The sequence below is a fragment of the Doryrhamphus excisus genome, chromosome 1 (genome assembly GCF_030265055.1).
Source record: "Doryrhamphus excisus isolate RoL2022-K1 chromosome 1, RoL_Dexc_1.0, whole genome shotgun sequence".
Lineage (NCBI taxonomy): Eukaryota > Metazoa > Chordata > Actinopteri > Syngnathiformes > Syngnathidae > Doryrhamphus > Doryrhamphus excisus.
In genome coordinates this window covers 30,638,054-30,664,557 of record NC_080466.1, presented here as the reverse complement: position 1 = coordinate 30,664,557, position 26,504 = coordinate 30,638,054, and the positions used below count along the sequence as shown (strand labels likewise).

Here is a 26,504-nt window from a genome sequence, read left to right as displayed (position 1 = left end):
CTTGACAAGACTCGAGTTTCACTGACTCACAGGTACTTGATCAAAACTTGAGTTTTACTGACTCACGAGTGCCCGACAAAGGCTCAGGATCAACTGACGGATGATCAATGAAAACTCCAGTTTCACTGACTCAAAGGTTCTTGATGAACACTTGATTTTCACTGACTCACCTGTGCTTGACAAAGACTCCAGTTTCACAGACTCACAGGTACTTGATGAAAACTTGAGTTTCAGTGACTCACAGGTGTTTCGACAAAGACCGGGGTTCAACTGACTCACGGGTGCTTGACAATGACTCATTATTCTGTGACTCACGGGTACTGGATGAAGACTGGAGTTTCACTGACTCACCTGTGCTCGACAAAATGCTCATGGGTGTTCAAGAAATACTTGAGTTTTACTGATTCATGATTCATGGGTGAATGAGTTTTCAATGAGTTTCACTGACTCAAACACTCATGGGTACTCCGAAAAGACTTGAGTTCAACTGACTGTAATCCATCATAGCCACTATATTACCAAAATGTGACTGAAGCACGGAAAATGGCTGACAAATGGCGTTATTAGGAACGGGAATACAATTTTCAAATTTAAAATGAATGAAAAAAAATCTATTTTTAAATACATAAAAGCATGAACGCTTGCATCAGCATCGACTCAACTATCATCCTTTACACACAGCTCAGTGCACGTGCATGTCTCCATGTGGGCAGCGATTGGCTGAGGCTCCACCGTTAGCCCCGCCCTCGTGTCAACGTCACAGCGTCAGTGCTAGTCTCCGCAGCGAGGTCGCTCTGCTCACTCAACAAGCGTGCCCGGGACGAGGCGGTGGTCCCGGCGTCGTCCTCAGTCATCACCGCCGATGGGAACTAGCATAAGGTTCTTTTGTGAGACAAGCCCTTATCCCGTACTGCCTTAAACCTTTCCATCTGGAGACCTCCATCTGAGCCCGCGTCTCTCCTCCAGTAAACTGAGGAAGAGGATGACACATCCAGAGATGAGACGTGTTGGTCCTGTCAACTTGGACAAGGACATTTATTGTTATTGAACTCATCCACACACAATGTCCGCCATGTTTGTTTCTTCAGTGGTGAGTGCTGTTATTCGATTGTCATGGATTGGCTTTTTTGTTTATTCTATGGATTCCTTCAGCAGATTTAAAGGGGCAGTGTCCTTTTTTTAAATTACATCCTCTTCATCCGTCCCAGACTGAACTTCAACTCCAGTCTTCATACATTTTCAATCACAATGAATGTTTATTACAACGCTCTATGTTATATATAGTATCTAGTTATTCATATTTGTTGACTATGTTGCACTTGTGCTGACTAAACAAGTCAGTCATAGTGTTATCATTAGATTCCTGTCACAACAAAGACTGTCCACACATACAAAAACAATATGAGTCCAGGAAATGTATACTGCAATGAAATATTACTTCCTGAAAAACACACATACACACTGTATTATGGTCAGTGATTTTAGGATACGAGTGTGTTGTTTTTCTTTGTCTCCTCACAAAGCAGGACGGCCTCAGTATAGTACATATGTTGTTGTTGGTGCGCTTGTATGATGCTGACTGTAGAGTTAAACCATCTAGAATGTTCTCTGAGGCCATTAATTCACATTTCAGTTGTTTTTGTACAGTGAAACCCGCTTATGTTGACGCCCCTTGGACCGTTGTTGACAAAAGCTGTTGTCGATATATTCAAAACTAGCCATACAGGGGATAATAATGGGTGGTTATACTGCCGTTGTTTTATTTTTAAGCTTCTTTTGCACTGAACAGGAAGTCACTGTGCTGGGTAATTTGGTTGCTGTTTTGGTTTCATGCTGCTTAGCAATAATGATGACTTTAGCAATACTAAAAGACGTAGAAGAGTTGCTAGGATAATAGGTGGTATTACCGCCGTTGTTTTATTTTGAAGCTTTTTTTGCACTGAACAGGAAGTCACTGTGCTGGGTAATTTGGTTGCTGTTTTGGTTTCATGCTGCTTTGCGATAATGATGACGTTAGCAATACTAAAACACGTAGAAGAGTTGCTAGGATAATAAGTGGTAATACTGCTGTTTTATTTTATTTTGAAGCTTCTTTTGCACTGAACAGGAAGTCACTGTGTTGGGTAATTTGGTTGCTGTTGTGGTGTCATGCTGCTTAGCGATAATGATTACGTTAGCAATACTAAAACACGTACAAGAGTTGCCAGAATAATGGGTGGTAATAGTGCCGTTGTTTTATTTTGAAGCTTCTTTTGCACTGAACAGGAAGTCACTGTGCTGGGTAATTTGGTGAAACTCAGATGACCCAGCTCTGATGTGAGCAAATAGTCATCATTAGATTTTGTCAGTGATAAATTCACCCCCAGTGAATCCAAACAGTGTCTGGGGGGGGGGCAACAACAGGTGCTTCTTGGCGTGAACAAGTGTGTTGGGCGGTTGCGCCAGTAACCATGGGGGGGGGGGGGGGGGGGGGTAGTGTCACACGTGACTGTGTATTCTAGCTTCATCCTAAACCTTGCTTTAATAAGATGGTAATTGCCTCATGTTATGTTTGGGTGTCACCCCCACCCCCACACATTCATATGCACACACCTCATTAGGTAAACACAAAACAGATTGTTTGCATTCACAACACACCCTAAACACTCTAAAATGCTCTTAAAAGACTTGAATGGCTTTGTCGACATTTCTCACGGCCTCAGGCGCATGGCTACGAAGTCGCTACATGTACATAACATGGATTGATACATGGATACATGCATTGCACATTTCTTTGTTGAGCGCTAGTGTTGGTATTTTGTTCGGTAACAAACTCTCAAGAAAAAAAACTCCTGGCTTGTACCACATGTGAGTCTGTATTCATTTTCTGCCTATAATTTGATGTTGTTATGAAAAAACTTTAAAATAGTCGTGGTTGTAATGGCTCGTATTGGTACATGTTTGTATATTTCAAAGGTATACCTTTTGATGTGATGAGTTTACTGTTCTTTGTAAGATTACACCATGAGATGACACTGTTGTATTGAGTGTCTAGAGTTTTGACATAAAGGGCTCTAAGGCGCACCCCACACAGTGCACTTCTATGTGCAACCAATTTGGTAGGCTGGGCTGTGCCGAGATGGCCGTGGCGGCGCACCATCACCAGCTTGGCACAGTGACAACTTCATGACAAAATAATTTGCAGATGGTGCGCTCAAAACTCACCAGCTCCGACCTGGTCTATTTTTGGCGCAGGCGAAGCGCACCCTGCGCAGTGGTAAAATTGGCTGAAAAATTGGCTGGTAAAATGACGGGTCAAAAGAACTGGTTCTTTTTTGTGAACGGAATGAACGACCGCCCCTAAAATATCCGTTCAGTTCGTTCAGTTGCAAATGTTTTTTCATATCATCATTTAATATTTAATATAATATGCACTTGATATTTAGGGCTGTAGGGTTTGGGCTTTTTGGGAAGTCAACCTGACGGCAGCTGAAATAAAATTTTTTCTGTAAATATTTGATATTGTACAGTCAAACCCGTTGATGTCGACCAACCAAAGTCCTGGTCCACTGTGTTTGTGCAGGCAAACAGTGTCTGAAAACAAAACAAAGTACTGTACATGCAAAGCAGTTTTAAGTGAAAGTACATTGATTTAGGGATATGTTTAATAGCCGGCGCCAGAGATCCGATTACAGGGCACTCTGCCCAACCATCTTGTCTGTGAATCCCAGGTTCAGGGGTATGAAGAGTGTCTCTGTGGTGCCCACATGATCCGCTGGACTGTTCGTTGACCACACCCTCAGACATCTCGCTTCTCCATCGGTACTTCCTGTTAGTGAGTCACAATATCAGCAGACCTTGGCAGCATGGCTGCTGTGTAGCTCAGTTAGGAAGATGAAGACCATGTAGACTGGACGTCAGTTACAGTACGTAAACAACATGACAGAACAACACAGTGCAACCGGTCAATGAATTCAACAAGGCATTGAATCCTCTCTGTGTTGGTATCAAACAAAAGCATTTTTGTGTTCTTCCCACTCCGCTTCCATGTCAGCAGGGAAGTGATGATTCGCCCTCGCCCAATTAATGGAAAGAAGTTTGCAACAACTCAAGCTTGAGAGTGGCTACACAATAAGTAGTTACTGTAATAAGTCATAAGTAGTTACTGTAGCTAGGATTTAATTTAATTTAATTTAATTTAATTTAATTTAATTTAATTTAATTTAATTTAATTTAATTTAATTTAATTTAATTTAATTTAATTTAATTTAATTTAATTTAATTTAATTTAATTTAATTTGTGGAGTTTGCATGTTCTCATGCATGGGTTTTCTCCGGGTACTCCGGGTTTCCTCCCACATTCCAAAAAACATGCTAGGTTAATTAGCCACTCCAAATTATCCATAGGTATGAATGTGAGTGTGGTTGTTTGTCTATATGTGCCCTGTGATTGGCTGGCCACCAGTCCAGTCCAAGGGTGTACCCCACCTCTTGCCCGAAGACAGCTGGGATAGGCTCCAGCACCCCCCATTTTTGCTATTTTGAGGTGGAGTCAAAACAAAATAAAAGTATCTCAATAAAATAAGCTAGTTTTGGTAGTTACCTTCACAACGTCTGACAGTGGAAGGGGAAATATACTAAAAAATACTCAATGTGGTTGAGCTTATTAATTTTACTAGCTCAGTGATGACATTGTGACCCAATTACATTGATGATTCGACGCATTAGTCATCTTTTTCAGCGGTTCGAAAGTTTGCAATGTGAATCTGGAAAAGCAAGGACGGTGGCTTCCATGCGCTATTTTTTGTAGACTTAATACAGAACTCCCTTCATGACATACTGGACAGCTGTCACAGTAACCTCATTACCTTAAAACCATGGCTGCAGACAGAACCAGACCGTCTGAGGTCTGTCTGCTCCCGTTGAGCTTCCCGGATGGACAGACTGCCTAGGAATTGATGTTAAAATATCGAACTGCAAGTGAACCCACAAGAGGTGCGGTCCCTTTATTTGGACAGGTTGGGTCATGCGAAAATGCATCCATGTTGAACTAGTTCCAAAAGTGTCTGCACTATGTGTGGGAAATCCCTGTTGTGTTCTGAAAGAGACATCCTGTTTGATACCAGCACAGCTTTTGTACACCGCGCCGATATCAACTATTGACATTATAACATCAGAGCATGCGTGGGTTTTCTCCGGGTACTCCGGTTTCCTCCCACATTCCAAAAACATGCTAGGTTAATTAGCCACTCCAAATTGTCCATAGGTATGAATGTGAGTGTGAATGGTTGTTTGTCTATATGTGCCCTGTGATTGGCTGGCCACAAGTCCAGGGTGTACCCCGCCTCTCACCCGAAGACCGCTGGGATAGGCTCCAGCACCCTCGCGACCCTTGTGAAGATAAGCGGCAGAAAATGAAAGAATTAATTAATGTCAGGGCTGCACGGTGGTCGAGTGGTTAGCGCGCAGGTCTCACAGCTAGAAGACCCAAGCTCAATCCCACCCTCGTCCATGTGGAGTTTGCATGTTCTCTCCGTGCATGCGTGGGTTTTTTATCCGGGTACTCCGGTTTCCTCCCACATTCCAAAAACATGCTAGGTTAATTAGCGACTCCATATTGTCCATAGGTATGAATGTGAGTGTGAATGGTTGTTTGTCTGTATGTGTTCTGTGATTGGCTGGCCACCAGTCCAGGGTGTACCCCGCCTCTCGCCCCGAAGACAGCTGGGATAGGCTCCAGCACCCCCGCGACCGTCGTGAGGATAAGTGGTAGAAAATGAATGAATGAATGAATTTTAGAGCCCTCTGGACATGAAGTAACACCCCTATAATGAACTTTATACTCATATTACCCAATCCGCGACCATGGTCAGTTTTTGTTCAAGTTTAGGGGGGGAAATAAATATAAAATATAAAATATAAAATATAAAATATAAAATATAAAATATAAAATATAAAATATAAAATATAAAATATAAAATATAAAATATAAAATATAAAATACAAATATAAAAATTATATAAATTTATATAAATATAAAAATATAAATATAAAAATACAAATATAAAAATTATATAAATTTATATAAATATAAAAATATAAATATAAAAATAAGATAAATTTATATAAATATACAAATATAAAAATATTGATAAACTGAGGTTTGACTGTCCACATCAACAACATCTCTAATTGGTGATATCCTTCTCTCTTCTTCAGGTCCTGTGGACGTTGGTAGTTGAAATCTCAACCCAGGTTTTGACTACAGCTGACCCGCTCATCCTCTCCCCTCGTCACTATCAGTACATAGACCCAGACTCGGGCGCCCAGCTGGTCTGCGACAAATGCCCGGCAGGTACTTATGTGTCTGTCCACTGTTCCCCAACGTCTATTCGGGAGTGCAACCCGTGCCCAGCAGGCACGTTCACACGCGGTGAAAACGGTGTAGTCCAATGCCATCGTTGCCGGACTCCATGTCCTGAAGGCCTCATTGAGAAAGTACCCTGCACTGCCACCCAGGACCGTGTGTGTACATGCCCCTCTGATAGCTTCCTGTCGGGGGAAGGAAACACAGAGTGTAAACCCCACTCCAAGTGCCCCCCGGGTACGAGAGTGAAAAAGCGGGGTAGCGAAACAGAAGATGTGCTTTGCAAACCGTGCACCAAAGGAACTTTCTCCCGTGGGGGGGGGGAATCGAGCGCACTCAAATGCCAAGCCCACGTGGACTGCAGAGCGCGGGGGCTCACGTTGCTCACAGCAGGGACAAGAGAAACTGATAATGTCTGTGGACCCCCGTTTACATCTTCCCCCACCACGACTCCATCTACATCTTCATTGCTGGCACCAGAACATCACAAAGGTGAGGAACACTCCATCCATTAATGAAACTACTTCAACCCAAACACTCTTTCAAGGGAATAACATTCTTCGGCATGGTAACAAGCTGTTAGCTTCTCCTAGCTTCAGGAATGCTACTACTAGCGGTCAGTAGGAGGTCATCTTCTCCCAACGTCAATATCACATCGGATGGGGAAACATGAGCAATTCTACCCTCTCCATTTTTATTTTCTCTGTCCGTCACCCTCCTCGTCATTTCTCTTGTTAGTCAGCGGGTCATTTCTGGGAATCAACCGTCTGTGCCTGGTATCCGCTCCACCCCTCCGCGGACCCTCACACCTATAATACTGTCACTACTATTTGTGTTGGCATGGGATCGATGACTCTGTTACGTCATCAGTCGGTGGGAAAGAGTAAAGACTCAACCACAAAGAATTGAATTGTGTTAAAAGTCAAATATATATTTTATAGTTATTACTATTTCAATGATGTATTGCAGTTTTTAAAGCAAGTCATAAATCTCCTGTCATGTCCAACAAAGAGTGGTTGTAGATCTTAACATTCAACAACGACTAAAGCGTGGATCATACGAGGAAAAAGATGAATGTCATCCATTAAATTTTTATAGACTTTTTAAAATGTCACACAATATATGGATAAAATTGGTGGTATTGTTAGTAAAAAACCCACAATGGTCATTTACATCAGTGATTTTCAACCACTGTGCCGCAGCACACTAGTGTACCTTGAGAAACCGTCAGGTGTGCCGTGAGGAATTATCCAATATCACTTTTTATAATTAACATTTATTAAAAATCATTTGTAAATATTATGTCAATAGCCATTATATTAATAGTATATATCAGGGGTCTCATACTCACTTTACTTGGGGGGCCACTGGAGCTAGGGTCTGGGCGAGACTGGGCCGTATCAGGTTTTCCAAAAAACAAACAAACAAAAAACGCATTTATTAAAAACAGAAAAATGAACAAACTTTGCTTTGGTTTCGATTTTCTACAGGAAAAGCTCTGATAAAACATTCCACTGTTATCAAATATCTTAATTTTTATTTTTCTGCACAAAATAAGATGAAAAACTTTAAACTTAAATAGCCAAAAACTTACCACTTCCACACAGATAGGGAGGTTAACTATTAACAGTTATTTAACCTTTAACACAGGGGTCTCAAGCATGCGGCCCGCGCAAGTTTGATATGGATGCTGTATGGTATCATGTACCCAGAAAAAATTATTACGTTTGATTAATGTTCATGTTAAAGGTTAAATAACTGTTAATAGTTATCCTCCCTATCCGTGTGGAAGTGGTACGTTTTTGGCTATTTAAGTTTAAAGGAAATAACTCGAAGGCTACCGTTTAGGTCGCTAGCTCTCTAGTTTGCAAGTTAGCATGTGTCTCAAGACCCTGCAGTTGCGCAATATGTTGTAAATAAAAAGAGTATAAATGTGACTATAGTCGTGTTTTGTCATGTCAACAGGGCTCTAATAATGCTTTGTTCATTTTAATCTGAAAAAAATAATTTGTCTACCCACCAACTATATGTGGTTTCTTAAGTTTTTATTATTTGCCGTTTTATTATTATTATTATATTTATTTATTTATTACTGATTGATTGATTTTCTTTATTCTTGATTTGTTTATTTATTTTTCATCTTATTTTGTGCAGAAAAATAAAAATTAAGATATTTGAGAACAGTGGAATGTTTTATCAGAGCTTTTATTGTAGAAAATCGAAGTCGCATGTTTGAGACCCCTGATCTATATCATAAATCTGTTTCCTTTTCATGAATATCTCATCCAAGGTTCCAAGAGTCACTCGGCAGCCATACAACTGAGAAAAAAACAAGATGGGAAACCAGACGGTGTAATTCACATCCACACTATTCCACCCACTCGGGAGCCGACGTCTCCCACGGCTCTCAAACAACACGTGGATCATACTCACCAATGGGACCAAACAGATCCTAACCTTTTGCATGGACCTAAAAAGAGGACCGCAGAAGGATTAGAAGGTTCAGACATCAGGGTCGGTACGGGTATCAGTAAGATCGCTGTGGAGTTGAACGGAGGCGGCGGAGGTTGGGTGTCCAACTACAACAGAAACATTCGAAGAGGATCCCCACGGCCGAGCACACACGATACCTTCGACATCAACGAGCACCTACCCTGGATGATCGTTCTGCTGCTTCTGCTCGTCCTGGTGGTGATTGTGATGTGCAGCGTGAAGCAGAGTTCCCGTGTGCTCAAGAAAGGCCCGATGCAGGACCCGAGTAGCATCATGGAGAAAGCGCTTCACAAGAAACCATCTGTGCCTCCGGTTCCGGTCAAAGAGAAGTGGCTGTACTACTCCAATGGACAAGGTTAGTGCGTTACACCATATTTCTCCGGTTTTAAAGGCTGGGATAGGCTCCAGCACCCCGGCGACCCTTGTGAGGATAAGCGGTAGAAAATGAATGAATTTTAGAGCCCTCTCGACATGAAGTAACACCCCTATAGTGAACTTTATACTCATATTACCCAATATAGTAGACATAATAAGAGAAAATAATGTTTTTACGCTGCATGGCGGACGAGTGATTAGCATAAGGGCCTCACAGCTAGGAGACCCGAGTTCAATTCCACCCTCGGGCATCTCTGTGTGGAGTTAGCATGTTCTCCCCATGCATGTGTGGGTTTTCTCCGGGTACTCCGGTTTCCTCCCACATTCCAAAAACATGCTAGGTTAATTAGCCACTCCAAATTGTCCATAGATATGAATGTGAGTGTGAATGGTTGTTTGTCTATATGTGCCCTGTGATTGGCTGGCCACCAGTCCAGGGTGTACCCCGCCTCTCGCCCCAAGACAGCTGGGATAGGCTCCAGCACCCCTGCGACCCTTGTGAGGATAAGCGGTAGAAAATGAATGTTTAGACCATAGAAAACCTGTTATAATGTCATTAGAGACCTCTAGTCATGAAATAACACCCCTACAGTCACTTTTACATTTGTATTCCCCAACATAGTTGACCTAATAACAAAAAAAATAGCCATCCTGAGGGATGCGCGGTGAGCGGCTGGTTAGCACGCAGGCCTCACAGCTAGGACACTCGAGTTCAATTCCACCCTCGGCCATTTCTGTGTGGAGTTTGCATGTTCTCCCCGTGCATGTGTGATTTTTCTCCGGGTACTCCGGCTTCCTCCCACATTCCGAAAAAATGCTAGGTTAATTAGCGACTCCAAATTGTCCATAGGTATGAATGTGAGTGTGAATGGTTGTTTGTCTATATGTGCCCTGTGATTGGCTGGCCACCAGTCCAGGGTGTTTTTAGTGTTTTGAGTGACGTCACCACTGTAGAACCGTTGATCAATACCGTCCCCGAGGCGTATAGCGAGGAGAGAGCAGCGGTTACACAAGAAGGAACCGTCACAGCACCACATACAGAATTCTCAAGTTTCAGCAGTCATGCCTTTCTGCCTTTCTGTCTTCTATTCTCGCCTCCTATGCCCCCCCCCTTCCTGCTGTTTTCTTAAGCATTCCTGTTTCTGCTTTCTTTCTTTGCATTGTGTCTCTTATCATTTCCAATGTTTGCAGCAATAACTTCCTGTTTCTGGGTGAGCTTTTCTTTCTCTCTCTGTGTCTCATTTCTGTTGACACAATAGCAAGAGGTAACAGGTGGAGAGTTCAGTTTCACACGGAACCAACCAAAGACACGTTGAACTTCAAAGCAGGTTGCGTGTTCGCTGCAGTGAAGCTCTGGGACCGACCACCAGGGAACTGGAATGATCTGGTTTCAGCTGCATGCGGCATTCACGGGTCAAACAGGAGATGGACGGAATCAAGTGAAATAGATTGATGTAGTATTTATGAATAAGTTACTTTACGGAATACATACTGGTGACATTTGATTGACAATTCAACACATCCGAGGGTTTTATGCTGGCATTGTCTTTGTTTTTCATGCAAAATGATTGTTTACGATTAAAGTATATAAAATAACATGCTAGGTTAATTGGCCACTCCAAATTGTCCATAGGTATGAGTGTGAGTGTGAATGGTTGTTTGTCTATATGTGCCCTGTGATTGGCTGGCCACTAGTCCAGGGTGTACCCCGCCTCTCGCCTGAAGACAGCTGGGATAGGCTCCAGCACCTGCTGCGAACCTAATGAGAATAAGCGATATAGAAAATGGTTGATGTATTTACAATTCTCACATTTAGAACTAGCTGCACGGTGGAGCAGTGGTTAGCATGCTGGGCTCACTGACCCGAGTTCAATTCCACCCTTTACATGTTTTCCCCGTGCATGCGTGGGTTTTTCTCCGGGTTCAATAAAATTCAAAAATTTAAAATTTAAAATTTAAAATTTAAAATTTAAAATTTAAAATTTAAAATTTAAAATTTAAAATTTAAAATTTAAAATTTAAAATTTTAAAAATATTATTCAAAAAATAATCTATCTCTGACCAGTCCAGGGTGTACCCCGCCTCTCGCCCCAAAGACAGCTGGGATAGGCTCCAGCACCCCCGCGACCCTTGTGAGGAAAAAGCGGTAGAAAATGAATGAATGAATGAATGAAATATTATTCAAAAAATAATCTTATCTCTGTCTATACGTATGTGCCCTGTGATTGGCTGGCCACCAGTCCAGGGTGTACCCTGCCTCTGTCCTGAAGACAGCTGGGATAGGCTCCAGCACCCCCAGCAACCCTCGTGAGGATAAGCGTTTGAAAATGAATGAATGAACATCAGTTACGTTCAGTTAGGTAAATATCAGTTCCCGACTAAAAACATCTTTTTCAAGCATAACTTTCACTTCGACACATGCGGGTGCTGGAGCCTATCCCAGCTGTCTTTGGGCGAGAGGCGGGGTACACCCTGTGGACCGGTGGCCAGCCAATCACAGGGCACATATAGACAAACAACCATTCACACTCACATTCATACCTATGGACTGAATTTACATTCAGTAAAAGTGATTCCTTTTCGAGGTCAACTTGCCAAATCCCTCAAATATATAAAAGGTACTTTTCCAGCATTCGTACATTGTGTGCACGGATGTTCTTCCAGACTTTATGACTACTGCTTGTGCCCATGTGTATGTATTTAAATTGGAGATACACGCAAAAAGACATTTTACACTACCATTTACCTTGTGGAACCATAAATACAACAGCTTTTTAATCCTTTCAGTGTGCGTGGCCGACTCCCCTTGGAGGTTGTAATACCTGTTTACAACAAAAACAATAAAGGTCGAAAGAAAGGGGAAGAGAAAAGAGCTCCCACGTGCAAAGCTTACCATTTAGTTGAGAGGCAATTAAGTTATTCCCTTTGTATGCTAGCTGCAAGTTCCATGCCCGGCCAGGGCCCCGACACGGTGCTTCGCTGATAGGGAAAAATTAGGAATTCTCCGTATGCTAAGTAACCCCTGACTTATTAGGATGTAGGCATGTGTTCCCAGACTTGGATCAGTAAGCTCCTATACAGTTTTCAGTTGATGGCGGTGGATGCAACGACTGGTTCAAGACTCTTCATCCTTGAGAACCCTGGTCTCCTAGCTGTGAGGTCTGCGCGCTAACCACTCGACCGCCGTGCAGCCCTTATATCTGAACACATATATTTAAACATTTTTGGGTTCAAAAAAATCGGGTGAGAGGCGGGGGTACACCCTGGACTGGTGGCCAGCCAATCACAGGGCACATATAGACAAACAACCATTCACACTCACATTCATACCTATGGACAATTTGGAGTGGCTAATTAACCTAGCATGTTTTTGGAATGTGGGAGGAAACCGGAGTACCCAGAGAAAACCCATGCATGCACGGGGAAAACATACCGAGGGTGGAATTGAACTCGGGTCTCCTAGCTGTGAGCCCAGCAAATGTGAGAATTGTAAATACATCAACCATTTTCTATATCGCTTATTCTCATTAGGGTTGCGGCGGGTGCTGGAGCCTATCCCAGCTGTCGCATGCACGGGGAGAACATGCAAACTCCACACAGAAATGGCCGAGGGTGGAATTGAACTCGAGTGTCCTAGCTGTGAGGCCTGCGCGCTAACCACCCGCTCACCGCGCAGCCCTCAGGATGGCTTATTTTTTGTTATTAGGTCAACTATGTTGGGGAATACAAATGTAAAAGTGACATTAAAACAGGTTTTCTATGGTCTAAACATTCATTTTCTACCGCGTATCCTCACAAGGGTCGCAGGGGTGCTGGAGCCTATCCTAGCTGTCTTCAAGGGCGAGAGGCGGGGTACATCCTGGACTGGTGGCCAGCCAATCACAGGGCACATATAGACAAACAACCATTCACACTCACATTCATACCTATGGACAATTTGGAGTGGCTAATTAACCTAGCATGTTTTTGGAATGTGGGAGGAAACCGGAGAAAACCCACGCATGCACAGGGAGAACATGCAAACTCCACACAGAGATGGCCGAGGGTGGAATCGAACTCGGGTCTCCTCGCGCTAATTACTCATCCACCATGCAGCGTAAAAACATCTTATTTTCTCTTATTATGTCTACTATATTGGGTAATATGAGTATAAAGTTCACTATAGGGGTGTTACTTCATGTCTAGAGGGCTCTAAAATTAATTAATTAATTAATTAATTCTTATCCTCACAAGGGTCGCGGGGTGCTGGAGCCTATCCCAGCTGTCTTCAAGGGCGAGAGGCGGGGTACACCCTGGACTGGTGGCCAGCCAATCACAGGGCACATATAGACAAACAACCATTCACACTCACATTCATACCTATGGACAATTTGGAGTGGCTAATTAACCTAGCATGTTTTTGGAATGTGGGAGGAAACCGGAGTACCCGGAGAAAACCCACGCATGCACGGGGAGAACATGCAAACTCCACACAGAGATGGCCGAGGCTGGAATCGAAGATGGGTCTCCTCGCTGTAAGGCCTGCGTGCTAACCACTAGTCCACTGTACAGCCCTGCCGAGAAGTTATTTCAAGAAAATGTTACAGTCTTGACAAAAATGCATGTCTATGATGTCATGTATACGCGTGAGGAAAACATGGGAAAAGAACCACACAAGTAGTATTCCATGCTCGCTCATATAACTCACAACATATACTGTATTTCCAAAGTGAGATGCAGAAATTCCGATAAACAAATAGTACCTGCCCGCCATTCTTCCTTGTTAAACACGCTTAATAATGCCAAGTTCTGTACTGGGGCACAGCAGGGTGCCAAGTGTTAGAAACTCTTGCGGGCTGCAGTACCAGGGTGGGCCGGTGTTTAGAGCAGGTTTCCATTGGGTGGTACACCCACACACGCTCACATTTAAAGTTATGTGTTCTCCACTTGGGTATAAATGCAATGGAATTCACAAAATGTGACATACGTGTGGACATCATGCACAACATGAAAAAGTATGTCTAAAAGTATAAAATGATATATGATAAAATGTAGGTGTGTGACCTCACAGCTAGGAGACCAGGGTTCAATTCCATCCTCGGGCATCTCTGTGTGGAGTTTGCATGTTCTCCCGGTGCATGCGTGGGTTTTCTCCGGGTACTCCGGTTTCCTCCCACATTTCAAAAACATGCTAGGTTAATTAGCCACTCCAAATTGTCCATAGGTATGAATGTGAGTGTGAATGGTTGTTTGTCTATATGTGCCCTGTGATTGGCTGGCCACCAGTCCAGGGTGTACGCCGCCTCTTGCCTGAAGACAGCTGGGATAGGCTCCAGCACCCAGGCGACCCTCGTGAGGATAAGCGGTACAAAATTAATGAATTAATTTTAGAGCCCTCTAGACATGAAGTAACACCCCTATAGTGAACTTTATACTCATATTACCCAATATAGTAGAAATAATAAGAGAAAATAAGATGTTTTTACGCTGCATGGCGAACTAGTGATTAGCGCGCAGACCTCACAGCTAGGAGACCAGGGTTCAATTCCACCCTCGGAGGATAAGCGGTAGAAAATGAATGGTTGAAGCACAATCGCAGCGTCGGGTGGGGTGCGACGGGTTGTGGCGTTGTAACGCCGGACTGGCTTACGGGTTACTTCAGATTTCAAGGTACGTCATCACGTGTTGTTGCGCTGTTGAGTCGGTCTGCTTGCCAACCACTAGACCACCGTGCAGCCCCGGTGTTACATTTTTGCACACCATTTGTTTTCCTAATATTAAAAAAGTGACGCCATGTGCATTTTTTTAATCCATGAAAACACATCCAGTGTCCCGTGTGCAATGACTTTGCACTGAAGAGCTTGCTGATGAGTCATTGTCTACACACACTTTGTCACTCCAACGTTGCTTTTTCACCAACAATACAAATGTCTCCATCTGTGCTGTTACCCATGGGACAGCTTCCCCTCCAGGGAGCTGCATGAACCAAGTACTCTGCATCAACAAATCATATATAGCGTGACACACAAATGCTCAGGCCTGCCACTTCCTCATGTAAAGACATAAACACATCTGCTGACTGGCACGCTGAATCATCACCAGACTTATATAGGCCATCCAAAAGTGTCCGGCTAACAGGGACAGTGAGGCATTCAGAGCGGGGTGGGGGGGGGGATTTCTCTGCTGTCACTGCGTGTTATTCCCGGCCAGGCGGCAGGCGTTTGACCCACAAGGCTGGCACGCGAGGTCCTTCAGGATCCACTCGAGTTTATTAATCTTTGGGTAAATAATGGATTGAGTTTGGGGATGGTCGTTTTTTGGGGGGGTCAGGATTAGTCATGGTTGCTTATGGAAAGTTGTGATATGTAGGTTCCCATAGTAAACATTGTTTTTTAATGTAAATGTAAGCATGTGCGCGCTACTCACGTGTCTGATTATATTAGCCTCTGGTCCTATTTGTGTCTATTTTCATGTACATGTTTATGTGTGTGTGTGTGTGTGTGTTTGTGTGACATATATCCCCCAGCGGTGGCTTATCCATTTAATCTCTCAGAATCATCCGAGATTTGTGCATTTAGCATGTTTGCCACCGTCTAAACCAATCAGGGATCAACATGATGTGCATCAAAGTTGAGAAATAATTCATTGCTCAGCTGCACGGCGGTCGAGTGGTTAGCGCGCAGACCTCACAGCTAGGAGAACAGGGTTCAATTCCACCCTCGGCCATCTCTGTGTGGAGTTTGCATGTTCTCCTCGTGCATGCGTGGGTTTTTTATCCGGGTACTCCAGTTTCCTCCCACGTTCCAAAAACATGCTAGGTTAATTAGCGACTCCAAATTGTCCATAGGTATGAATGTGAGTGTGAATGGTTGTTTGTCTATATGTGCCCTGTGATTGTGGCTGGCCACCAGTCCAGGGTGTACCCCGCCTCTCGCCCCCGACGACAGCTGGGATAGGCTCCAGCACCCCGGCGACCCTTGTGAGGATAAGCAGTAGAAAATGAATGAATGAATGAATTTTAGAGTCCTCTCAACATGAAGTAACACGCCTATAGTGAACTTTATACTCATATTACCCAATATAGTAGACATAATAAGAGAAAATAAGATGTTTTTACGCTGACCCTCGTGAGGATAAGTGGTAGAAACTGAATGAATGAATAGTTAATATCGACCAACTCATCAAGTCCTGGTCCTCCGTCTTCTTATTCAGGAGTGGTGAAGGGTAGACTCACATGCCCAGACGCCCAAGGCTATTTGTATCAGGAGGCGAAAGAAAGAATTCTGTTTGAATATCATCATATGCTGGCACTTGAAAAATACTAAGGAGAGTTGTTGACCGAACACGAGGAATTTGCCAAGTGGTCAAAACAACAACTGGACAAAGTGGTGAACCCCAAAGCCTGGTGTTAGCTGGATGCTATTTATAAATAAAATGTTGACAACATGCAGTGGCAGCTCTGTCCGAGGCGGTGACGACAGATCCATTAGTCTGTCACACTCGACACAGGCTGCTGTGGAATTTGCTGTACTTAAACTCAATGAACTCTTGAATTGAATTGACTGGTGACTTGTTCAAGTCCCCTTTCAATGATTAAGGATTAAACCCACTATAAAGATGATGAATTCCGTTTTTTTTTTTTTAGGGGTGGACATCCTAAAACTAGTCGCCGCACACATTGGTCCCTTGTGGATCGATATCTACCAGTCACTAGCCAACGCCACTGAACGTGAAGTGGCTGCCTTCTCCAATGGCTACTCGTCGGATCACGAGCGAGCGTATGCCGCGCTGCAGCACTGGACCATTCGAGACGGCGACGCCAATCTGGCAAAACTGATCAATGCCTTGCATCGGCAGCGCCGCATCGACGTGGTGGAGAAGATCCGGCTGGTCATGGAGGACAACCCACAGGTAGGGAAGATGGAGCGAGATCAGTTGTCTTAGATGGCTTTCTGTAAGATTGTATCGTTTGGCTAACGTCGATCGCCGTCGATCACCACAGGAACATAATATACCGAATAAACCGAATGTGATATAAGACAGTATTAAAATATAGTAGTAAAATATTAGCAAGATTGAATTTGATCTTTTCCTGTTTCAATTTATCCCGGGTGCGTTCTTTCAGGAAAATATCAGTTCCCAACTAAAAGCATTTTTTTTTGTGGGAAAAGCTACATTTCAAGCATAATTTTCTCTCATGAAAAAAAAAGTTTGTTTCTGCCTTTCTCCGTTCTTTAGTAATCAGAAGTAGAACATACGTACGTTTCAGGAAAACATCAGTTCCCAACTAAAAGCATTTTTTTGTGGGAAAAGCTACATTTCAAGCATAATTTTCTCTCATGAAAAAAATAAGTTTGTTTCTGCCTTTCTCCTTTCTTTAGTAATCAAAAGTGGAACATACGTACGTCTCAGGAAAATATCAGTTCCCAACTAAAAGCATTTTTTTGTGGGAAAAGCTACATTTCAAGCATAATTTTCTCTCATGAAAAAAAAAAGTTTGTTTCTGCCTTTCTCCGTTCTTTAGTAATCAGAAGTAGAACATACGTACGTTTCAGGAAAATATCAGTTCCCAACTAAAAGCATTTTTTTTTTGTGGGAAAAGCTACATTTCAAGCATAATTTTCTTTAATCAGAAAAAAATTGTTTGTTTCTGCCTTTTTTCGTTCTTTAGTGATCAGCAGTAGAACATACATACGTTTCAGGAAAATATCAGTTCCCAACTAAAAGCATTTTTTTTGTGGGAAAAGCTACATTTCAAGCACAATTTTCTCTCCTGAAAAAAAAAGTTTGTTTCTGCCTTTCTCCCTTCTTTACTAATCAGAAGAACATATGTACGTTTCAGGAAAATATCAGTTCCCAACTAAAAGCATTTTTTGTTCGAAAAGCTACATTTCAAGCATAATTTTCTTTCATCAGAAAAAAAAAGTTTGTTTCTGCCTTTCTCCGTTCTTTAGTAATCAAAAGTAGAACATACGTACGTTTCAGGAAAATATCAGTTCCCAACTAAAAGCATTTTTGTGGGAAAAGCTACATTTCAAGCATCATTTTCTCTCATGAAAAAAAAAGTTTGTTTCTGCCTTTCTCCGTTCTTTAGTAATCAGAAGTAGAACATACGTATGTTTCAGGAAAATATCAGTTCCCAACTAAAAGCATTTTTTTGTGGGAAAAGCTACATTTCAAGCATAATTTTCTTTCATCAGAAAAAAAAAGTTTGTTTCTGCCTTTTTTCGTTCTCGTTATTTCGTTCTCGTTATTCCATTAATTAAGTGAAAGAAAGACTGGAGGAAGTCGGTATCACGTGATGTTGGTGTTTACGTTTTACTGGGCATGCCCCATTGACTATTCTGGTTGATTATAGCGGCGCATGTAGACAAGAGATTGGAATATTCCTTTTCCATGCATACCATTGTTTTCGGAAAAGCCATTTGGAAAGATTCCGTTAAGAAAGAAGAAATATTCCTCATGTAAACGTGGCTAGTGTCTCCCACAACCCGCCCAGGTCCACTCTCCATCTTTTATCACCATCCACTTAAAAAAAGACTAGCCCTGATCAACTGATCCAAGGTCAGACCCCTCACAGTTAAAGGTTTTGTTCTCGTTTCCGTCAGTGCAGACCTTTCATCAAAGCTTAATCATCAGCAGTTCATTCCATTCTCCAAGTGTTTCATTCATCACTGACTTTTATTGAAGGTCATACATGATTCATTGAGGGATTCATGTTGGTAAGGAATGACCATCAAATGCCAAATGCATATTTCCAGCCAGGGAATTACTCTACTCCAGAGAGATTCGGTTCAGGGAAAGACAAAACTGTTTCACATAAGATCCATTCCGATTCCGATGTCGTAGTAATATGATAACTTAAGTGAGAACGCAGGTTTGTAGTGTCAAATTGACCCCAAATGTGATTAGTCCTTTGAGAAACGATGCTGATGAATCGTTCTTTAGGTTCCATGTTCATGAATGAGATATGATATGCCGATATGATTGACAGGAATGTGCTCGTTACATAACAGACAACTCTTATTGACCATTTAAAAGCTTCCCAGCTTCAATGGAACAACGGACAGCTGTACAATTGATCATCACATTTTGGCCCGACTAAAATATGGGACATGAAGAATTACTGATCATAGTAATATGAATATTATGCCGTAATCTACACACTACAGTATCAGCAAGTGAATAAAGTAATACAAGTGAACAAGATAATACATTTTAAAGAAAGATAATTCTATATTCTTTTAATGGTCTTCCAAAAGTGGTTTGATGCTGTTTGTCAAGTCAATTCACTCAACATTTTTCAGCATGAAGATGAGTTGTACAATACCGAAAACTACACTATTGGATGAAGACACAGTATTAACAGTATTGGTACTTGACATGGCTGCATCAGTAGTGTACTTTGTATCACAATACAATGGAATCTTTCCGAATTACTTTTCCGAAAACAATGGTATCCATGGAAAGGAATATTCCAATCTCTTGTCTACATGCGCCGCTATAATCAACCAGAATAGTCAATGGGGCATGCCCAATAAAACGTAAACATCAACATCACGTGATACCGACTTCCTCGAGTTTTTCTTTCACTTGTTGGAATAACTCCGTATTGCCAGTTTTTCCTTCGTCCAGTCTTGGAATTTAGTTTGGATCAAAAACAAACTTTCCGCAGCAGTCCAGTGCCGATTGCTCGCCTCCATTTTTAAAACCGAAGAACATCTGAAGCTGCGTGTTACGTCATATTTCAGCATTCGCTGAAAGAACGCACCTGGGATAAATTTAAACAGCAAAAGATCAAATTTAGGTACTAGGGAATTAGTCAGGAACTGATGTTTTCCTGAAACGTACGTATGTTCTACTGCTGATCACTAAAGAACGAAAAAAGGCAGAAACAAACTTTTTTTTTTTGATGAAAGAAAATTATGCTTGAAATGTAGCTTTTCCCACAAAAAAATGCTTTTAGTTGGGAACTGATATTTTCCTGAAACGTACATGTGTTCTTTCTGATTACTAAAGAACGGAAAAAGGCAGAAACAAACTTTTTTTTTGATGAAAGAAAATTATGCTTGAAATGTAGCTTTTCCCACAAAAAAAATGCTTTTAGTTGGGAACTGATATTTTCCTGAAACGTACATATGTTCTACTTCTGATTACTAAAGAACGGAGAAAGGCAGAAACAAACTTGTTTTTCATGAGAGAAAATTATGCTTGAAATGTAGCTTTTCCCACAAAAAAAATGCTTTTAGTTGGGAACTGATATTTTCCTGAAACGTACATATGTTCTACTTCTGATTACTAAAGAACGGAGAAAGGCAGAAACAAACTTTTTTTTCATGAGAGAAAATTATGCTTGAAATGTAGCTTTTCCCACAAAACATTTTTTTTTTAGTTGGGAACTGATATTTGCCTGAAAGAACGCACCCGGGATAAACTGAAACAGGAAAAGATCAAATTCGTGGCTAACGATGCATAATTCTCCCCAATGATGAAGCCACTAACTTCCTGTCCCCTGAGCTTACTAAATGTGTTGCGTCTCTTGTGGGTCAATGTTAGGGTTTCTGCATCTGCTCTCCAATGAGGTGCGTGTGTGTTTTTTTTTTTTTTTTGAGCGGTCACATCATCGATGCGTACATTTCACTCGTATCTCCAATCTGCCTCACAGTGAGCCTCTCCGCTGCTACCTTTAGGGCCCTCGCTCGGAACAACAAGAGCTCCTCTCATGAGCTCATCTCCAAACCAGTCCTTACTGGTTTCAACTGCACGTTCATTACCACTCCACAGACACACACGTGGGGTGGGGTTGCATGTGGAGAAGGACAAGAGACAGAGGACAGTGAAGAGATACAGTCCGTGGGGAGCGAGGCAAAACATCTTCAACTAAAATGTATTATTTATTATGTTTGACAATAATACTATTTACATATTTACATACACTATATACAACCTAGCTAGCAATGCGGCGTACCACTAGCAACCAGTTTAAGACACAGTATAAACATATGGTTGTTATAAGGTATGTGGAAGAAACCCCATCGTCTGATATCATTGATCCGTAATTCATTCATTCATTTAATGATACCACAGTGTTTGATATAGTTTATTCTCAATGTATTCATGTATGAATTTTACTGAATACTACAATGCCTGATATCGTTTGTCCTTCATTCATTCATTTAATAATACTACCGTGCCTGATATCATTTATTTTGAATTTATTTCTTTATGATTTACATAATACTACAGTGTTTATTGTCTACTATGTATTCATTGATGATTTACTGAATACTAGTGTCTGATATCAATTATCCGTAATTCATTCATTTAATAATACCACCGTGCCTGATATCATTTATTTTGAATTAATTTGTTTATGATTGACATAATACCACACTGTTTATTCTCAATGTATTCAGTGACGATTTACTGAATACTAGTTTCTGATATCAATTATCCTTCATTCATTCATTCATTTAATAATACCACCATGCCTGATATCATTTATTCTGAATTTATTTGTTTATGATTTACATAATACCACACTGTTTAATCTCAATGTATTCAGTGATGATTTACTGAATACTAGTTTCTGATATCAATTATCCTTCATTCATTTATTCATTTAATACCACCGTGCCTGATATCATTTATTTTGAATTAATTTGTTTATGATTTACATAATACTACAGTGTTTGTTCTCTATGTATTCAGTGATGATTTACTGAATGCTAGTGTCTGATATCATTTGTCCTTAATTAATTCATTTAATAATACAACCGTGCCTGATATCATTCATTGTGAATTAATTTGTTTACGATTTACATAATACTACAGTGTTTATTCTCAATGTATTATTATTGAATTATTGCCACACTGAGTGATATCATTTATCCGTCATCCCTTCATCCATGTCTAACGTGCCCCCACAGTTTGACATCAACCAGCTGATGACATCAGTCAACGCAAGCCAAAGCCTAAGTCCCATCCACAAGCCTCCGGAGTCTCCCGGCAGCGTGGGAGGTACGGTGGAGCAGTCGCCCGTGGACCGCACCAAAAGCTTCTTCCACGACGAATCAGAACCACTACTCCGTTGCGACTCCACCTCCAGCAAGGACTCTGCCCTCAGCAGGAACGGCTCGTTCATCACCAAAGGTGACTGCGGTCTTCAAACCAAGACCAGTTTTAACAGTAAATCTCCTGTACTTCACATGTTGTCCACTAGAGGGTAGTAGTAATCTGTAATACAGATTGCAATGATAAGGAGTCTGAATGGGGACATGCATACTAATTGTGGTTTTGGTTTTACCTGTGTCATCAAACCCTCCCTACACAGAGAAGAAAGACACGGTGCTTCGTCAAGTCCGCCTCGACCCATGTGACCTCCAGCCCATTTTTGACGACATGCTGCACATTCTCACCCCGGAAGAGCTCCACATCATAGAGGAGATCCCCAACGCCGAGGACAAGCTGGACCAGCTTTTTGAAATCGCGGGGGTCAAAAGTCAGGAGGCCAGTCAGACGCTGCTGGACTCGGTCTACAGCCACCTTCCAGACCTTTTGTAGAGCAAGATGAAAAGGAGAAGATAGAAGCAGCACAAAGTCATGAAGTAACGTCAGAGGTATGATTGACAGGATGGCACATCTTTACTTCCTGCAATCATCTTTACTACTTTCACTTTTACTCTCCTCTTATTTTGGTGACCATCATCCGACATCTTTACTTCCTGCAATCATCTTTACTCATTTCACTTTTACTCTCCTCTTATTTTGGTGACCGCCATCGAACATCTTTACTTCCTGCAATCATCTTTACTACTTTCACCTTTACTCTCCTCTTATTTTGGTGACCATCATCCAACATCTTTACTTCCTGCAATCATCTTTACTACTTTCACCTTTACTCTCCTCTTATTTTGGTGACCATCATCCGACATCATTACTTCCTGCAATCATCTTTACTACTTTCACCTTTACTCTCATCTTATTTTGGTGATCATCATCCAACATGTTTACTTCCTGCAATCATCTTTACCACTTTCAACTTTCCTCTCCTCTTATTTTGGTGACCATCATCTAACATTTTTACTTCCTGCAATCGTCTTTACAATTTTCACCTTTATTTTGGTGACCATCATCTAACATCTTCACTTCCTGCAATCATCTTTACTACTTTCATCTTTACTCTCCTCTTATTTTGGTGACCATCATCCGACATCATTACTTCCTGCAATCATCTTTACTACTTTTCACCTTTACTCTCCTCTTATTTTGGTGACCATCATCTAACATCTTTACTTCCTGCAATCGTCTTTACTACTTTCATCTTTACTCTCCTCTTATTTTGGTGACCATTATTATTATTATTATTATTATTCATCCAACATCATACTAATGTATTGGCTACATCAGTTATTGTTGGACTACACTGTGGAACCCGCTTATGTCGACAACCCGTCTGTGTAACTCATCAAGTCCTGGTTCAACGTCTTCCTCTTAGTACTAAAAAGTGCCCTCTTAAGTTGACGTCAACATGCTTGGTTGATTGATTTTGTTGACATTTATATGAACAATGGATCAGTTTATGTTGACGACTTGCTTTTAGTCGACCAACTCATCAAGTCCTGGGCCGCTGTCTTTTTTATAGTAATAACTGACCACTTAAGTTGACACCGACATTGACGGTCGATCGAGTTTGTCGACTTTTCGATGAAAAGTAGGTCAGTTTATGTTGACAACCCGTCTATGTCCAACAACTCAAGTTGTGTCACACCATGGTCTTACGAAAAAGTGGCTGCTTAAGTTGACGTTGACGTACACGCTCAATTGATTGCGTCTACATTTTGTTCAAATATGGGTCAGTTTATGTCGACAAGCTGTCTATGTTGACCAACCCGTCAAGTCTTGGTCCACTGTCTTCTTCCTCATAGTAATAACTGACCGCTTAAGTTGACACCGACATAGACGGTTGATCGAGTTTGTCGACATTTCTATAAAAAGTAGGTCAGTTTATGTTGACAACCCGTTTATGTCCAACAATGCGAGTTCTGTCACACTATGTTCCTAAAAAAGTGACCGCTTAATTCGACGTCGACATGCACACTCGATATATGTTGTCCACATTTCTATGAACTATGACTCAGTTTATGTCGACAACCTGTTTATGTCAACCAACCTATCAGGTCCTGGTTTGATTGTGTTCATATTACTAAAAAGTAACCGCTTAAGTTGATGTCAACATGCTTGGTTGATTGATTTTGTCAACGTTTCTATGAGGGATTGATCCATATTTGTCAACAATCAACAACTGTCGACAACTTCAGTCGACATCGACATACAGCGCCTTTGAGACCATACCGGATAATTTCCAAAAAAATAGGTCAGTTTATGTCGACAACCCATCAAGTCCTGGTGCACCGTGTTCTTTTTATGACCAAAAATTGATTACTTACGTTTGACATACACAGCCGATTATTTCGTTGACGTCTCTATGAAAAATGGGACCGTTCATGTCGACAACCCGTTTATGTTGACCAGCCCTGGTCCACTGTGTTATTGTAAACACTTAAAAGCGTCTGTTGTTCTTAAAGTCATTAGTAAATATGCAAACAATAGCTGGTTTTAGTGTTTTGTTATGTCGACAATTGCTTACTTCGAGGACATTCGGGGTGTCGACATAAGCAGGTTCCACTGCACGTTGTTGCTACACACACAACAGCGAAGTAAAAAGCACTTTTATCGTAAACAGACGACACCTTTCACGGATGATACTGCACTTTTTAGCTTCAAATTGAACATTTCTGGATCTATTTTTCCCAGTTGTAGTTTGACCAACTCAACTTATGTGCCTGAACGCATCCATGTACTCATCGTTTCCACTCTCTGCTAGCTGGCTGGATGGATGTAGCATTGCGATACATGGATACATGCATTATGATATCATGCACTATGTGGCTTTGGCTGTTTGTATAGGACCGGTATATACAATATGTTAAAAACATCTCCAGTCTGCTTGTGTGGAATGAAAGCCATGTATTCACCGTACACACTACACATGTAGCGTGCTATAATGCAATATTGACTTCATTTCCTGGTTTTGTGCATGTCCGAAGCACATATATTCACATTTAATGTGTTTACAAACAATATATACAATTTCAACATGAGTCAAACTCCTTGGATTGTGACAGGGATAATGAAATCAGAGAACGTGAGTAAGTTAACTTCCTGTTTTCTACTTTTTTTTAATTCCTTCAGTTTGTGTAGCATATTGTTTTGTATTATGTTTTTTTTCTGAATGGGCATTGTTGTGTAATTTCACCCCTGCTTGGCATGAATTGCATACATGCTCGTTGGGATGTCAGATACAGTACATCTCTGCTATTCAAATGCAGACAAACAGTAAAAAAAGGCATAAAAATGCCAGTTTTATAATACACCTCTCACGGCTATTAAACACATTTAGAGTCAGTCTTACATATTTAATACACTAATATAGGCACACTGTGTACAGTATTATACTGTATTGTAGGAAAATGTTGAGTTAATTGACTTGTGAAACAGCATCCTCTGCTGGATTTATAGCTACAGCACAACAAAAAGAGGATATCCTGACTCCTTTTTTTTTAATGACGGTAAAGCAATGTCTGAAAGAATGAAGGTGATGTGTTAAACATGTGGAAGGGTTTATTGATTCACAAGCATAACCACTATGTAACCTTCAAAATAAACCAATTAAAGCTCAATATTTGTTAAAATGTGTGTGTTATGGTTACTCGTGTTGCTGTCCTGGAGAAATTTTTATTTAATTTTTTTTTTAATTTTTATTTTATTTTATTGACAATCACAATATGACGTCACCAAAAATGGGCGCGTGTCAGGTAAGCTAGCTCATTCAAATGCTCATAATTAAGCTGTTAAAAATGTAATAGAGTGCCACATACGGTATTAATTCACAAGCATAACCACTATGTTTACTATGTAGCCTTCAAAATAAACCAATTATAGCTCAATATTTGTCAAAATGTGTGTGTTATGGTTACTCGTGCTGGTGTCCTTGAGGAAATGTTTTTTTTTCATTTTATTGACAATCCCAATATGGCGTCACCAAAGTGGGAGTGTGTCAGGTAAGCTAGCCCATTCAAATGCTCATTATTAAGCCGTTAAAAATGTAATAGGGTGCCACATACTGTATTAATTCACAAGCATAACCACTATGTTTACTATGTAACCTTCAAAATAAACCAATTCAAGCTCAATATTTGTTACATGTGTGTGGTTATGGTTACTCGTGTTGCTGTCCTGGACGATTTTT

General features: G+C 41.2%; 1 protein-coding gene across 1 annotated transcript; it reads left to right on the top strand.

Annotated features, from left to right (window-relative positions):
- The first annotated feature begins 795 nt into the window (after positions 1-795).
- Positions 796-26,429, top strand: tnfrsf21 (tumor necrosis factor receptor superfamily, member 21). Its single transcript, XM_058090546.1, has 6 exons — positions 796-1,090; positions 6,199-6,838; positions 8,637-9,194; positions 16,839-17,104; positions 22,123-22,345; positions 22,527-26,429. The coding sequence occupies exons 1-6, from the start codon at positions 1,064-1,066 to the stop codon at positions 22,754-22,756; spliced, it is 1,944 nt and encodes a 647-aa protein (XP_057946529.1). The 5' UTR covers positions 796-1,063; the 3' UTR covers positions 22,757-26,429.
- Positions 26,430-26,504: the final 75 nt, after the last annotated feature.

Coding starts and splice junctions, on each gene's coding strand:
- tnfrsf21 (XM_058090546.1), top strand. CDS start 1,064: ATGTCCGCCATGTTTGTTTCTTCAGTG. Junction 6,839..8,636: donor GGCACCAGAACATCACAAAG/GTGAGGAACACT, acceptor ATCTCATCCAAG/GTTCCAAGAGTCACTCGGCA. Junction 17,105..22,122: donor TCATGGAGGACAACCCACAG/GTAGGGAAGATG, acceptor GTGCCCCCACAG/TTTGACATCAACCAGCTGAT.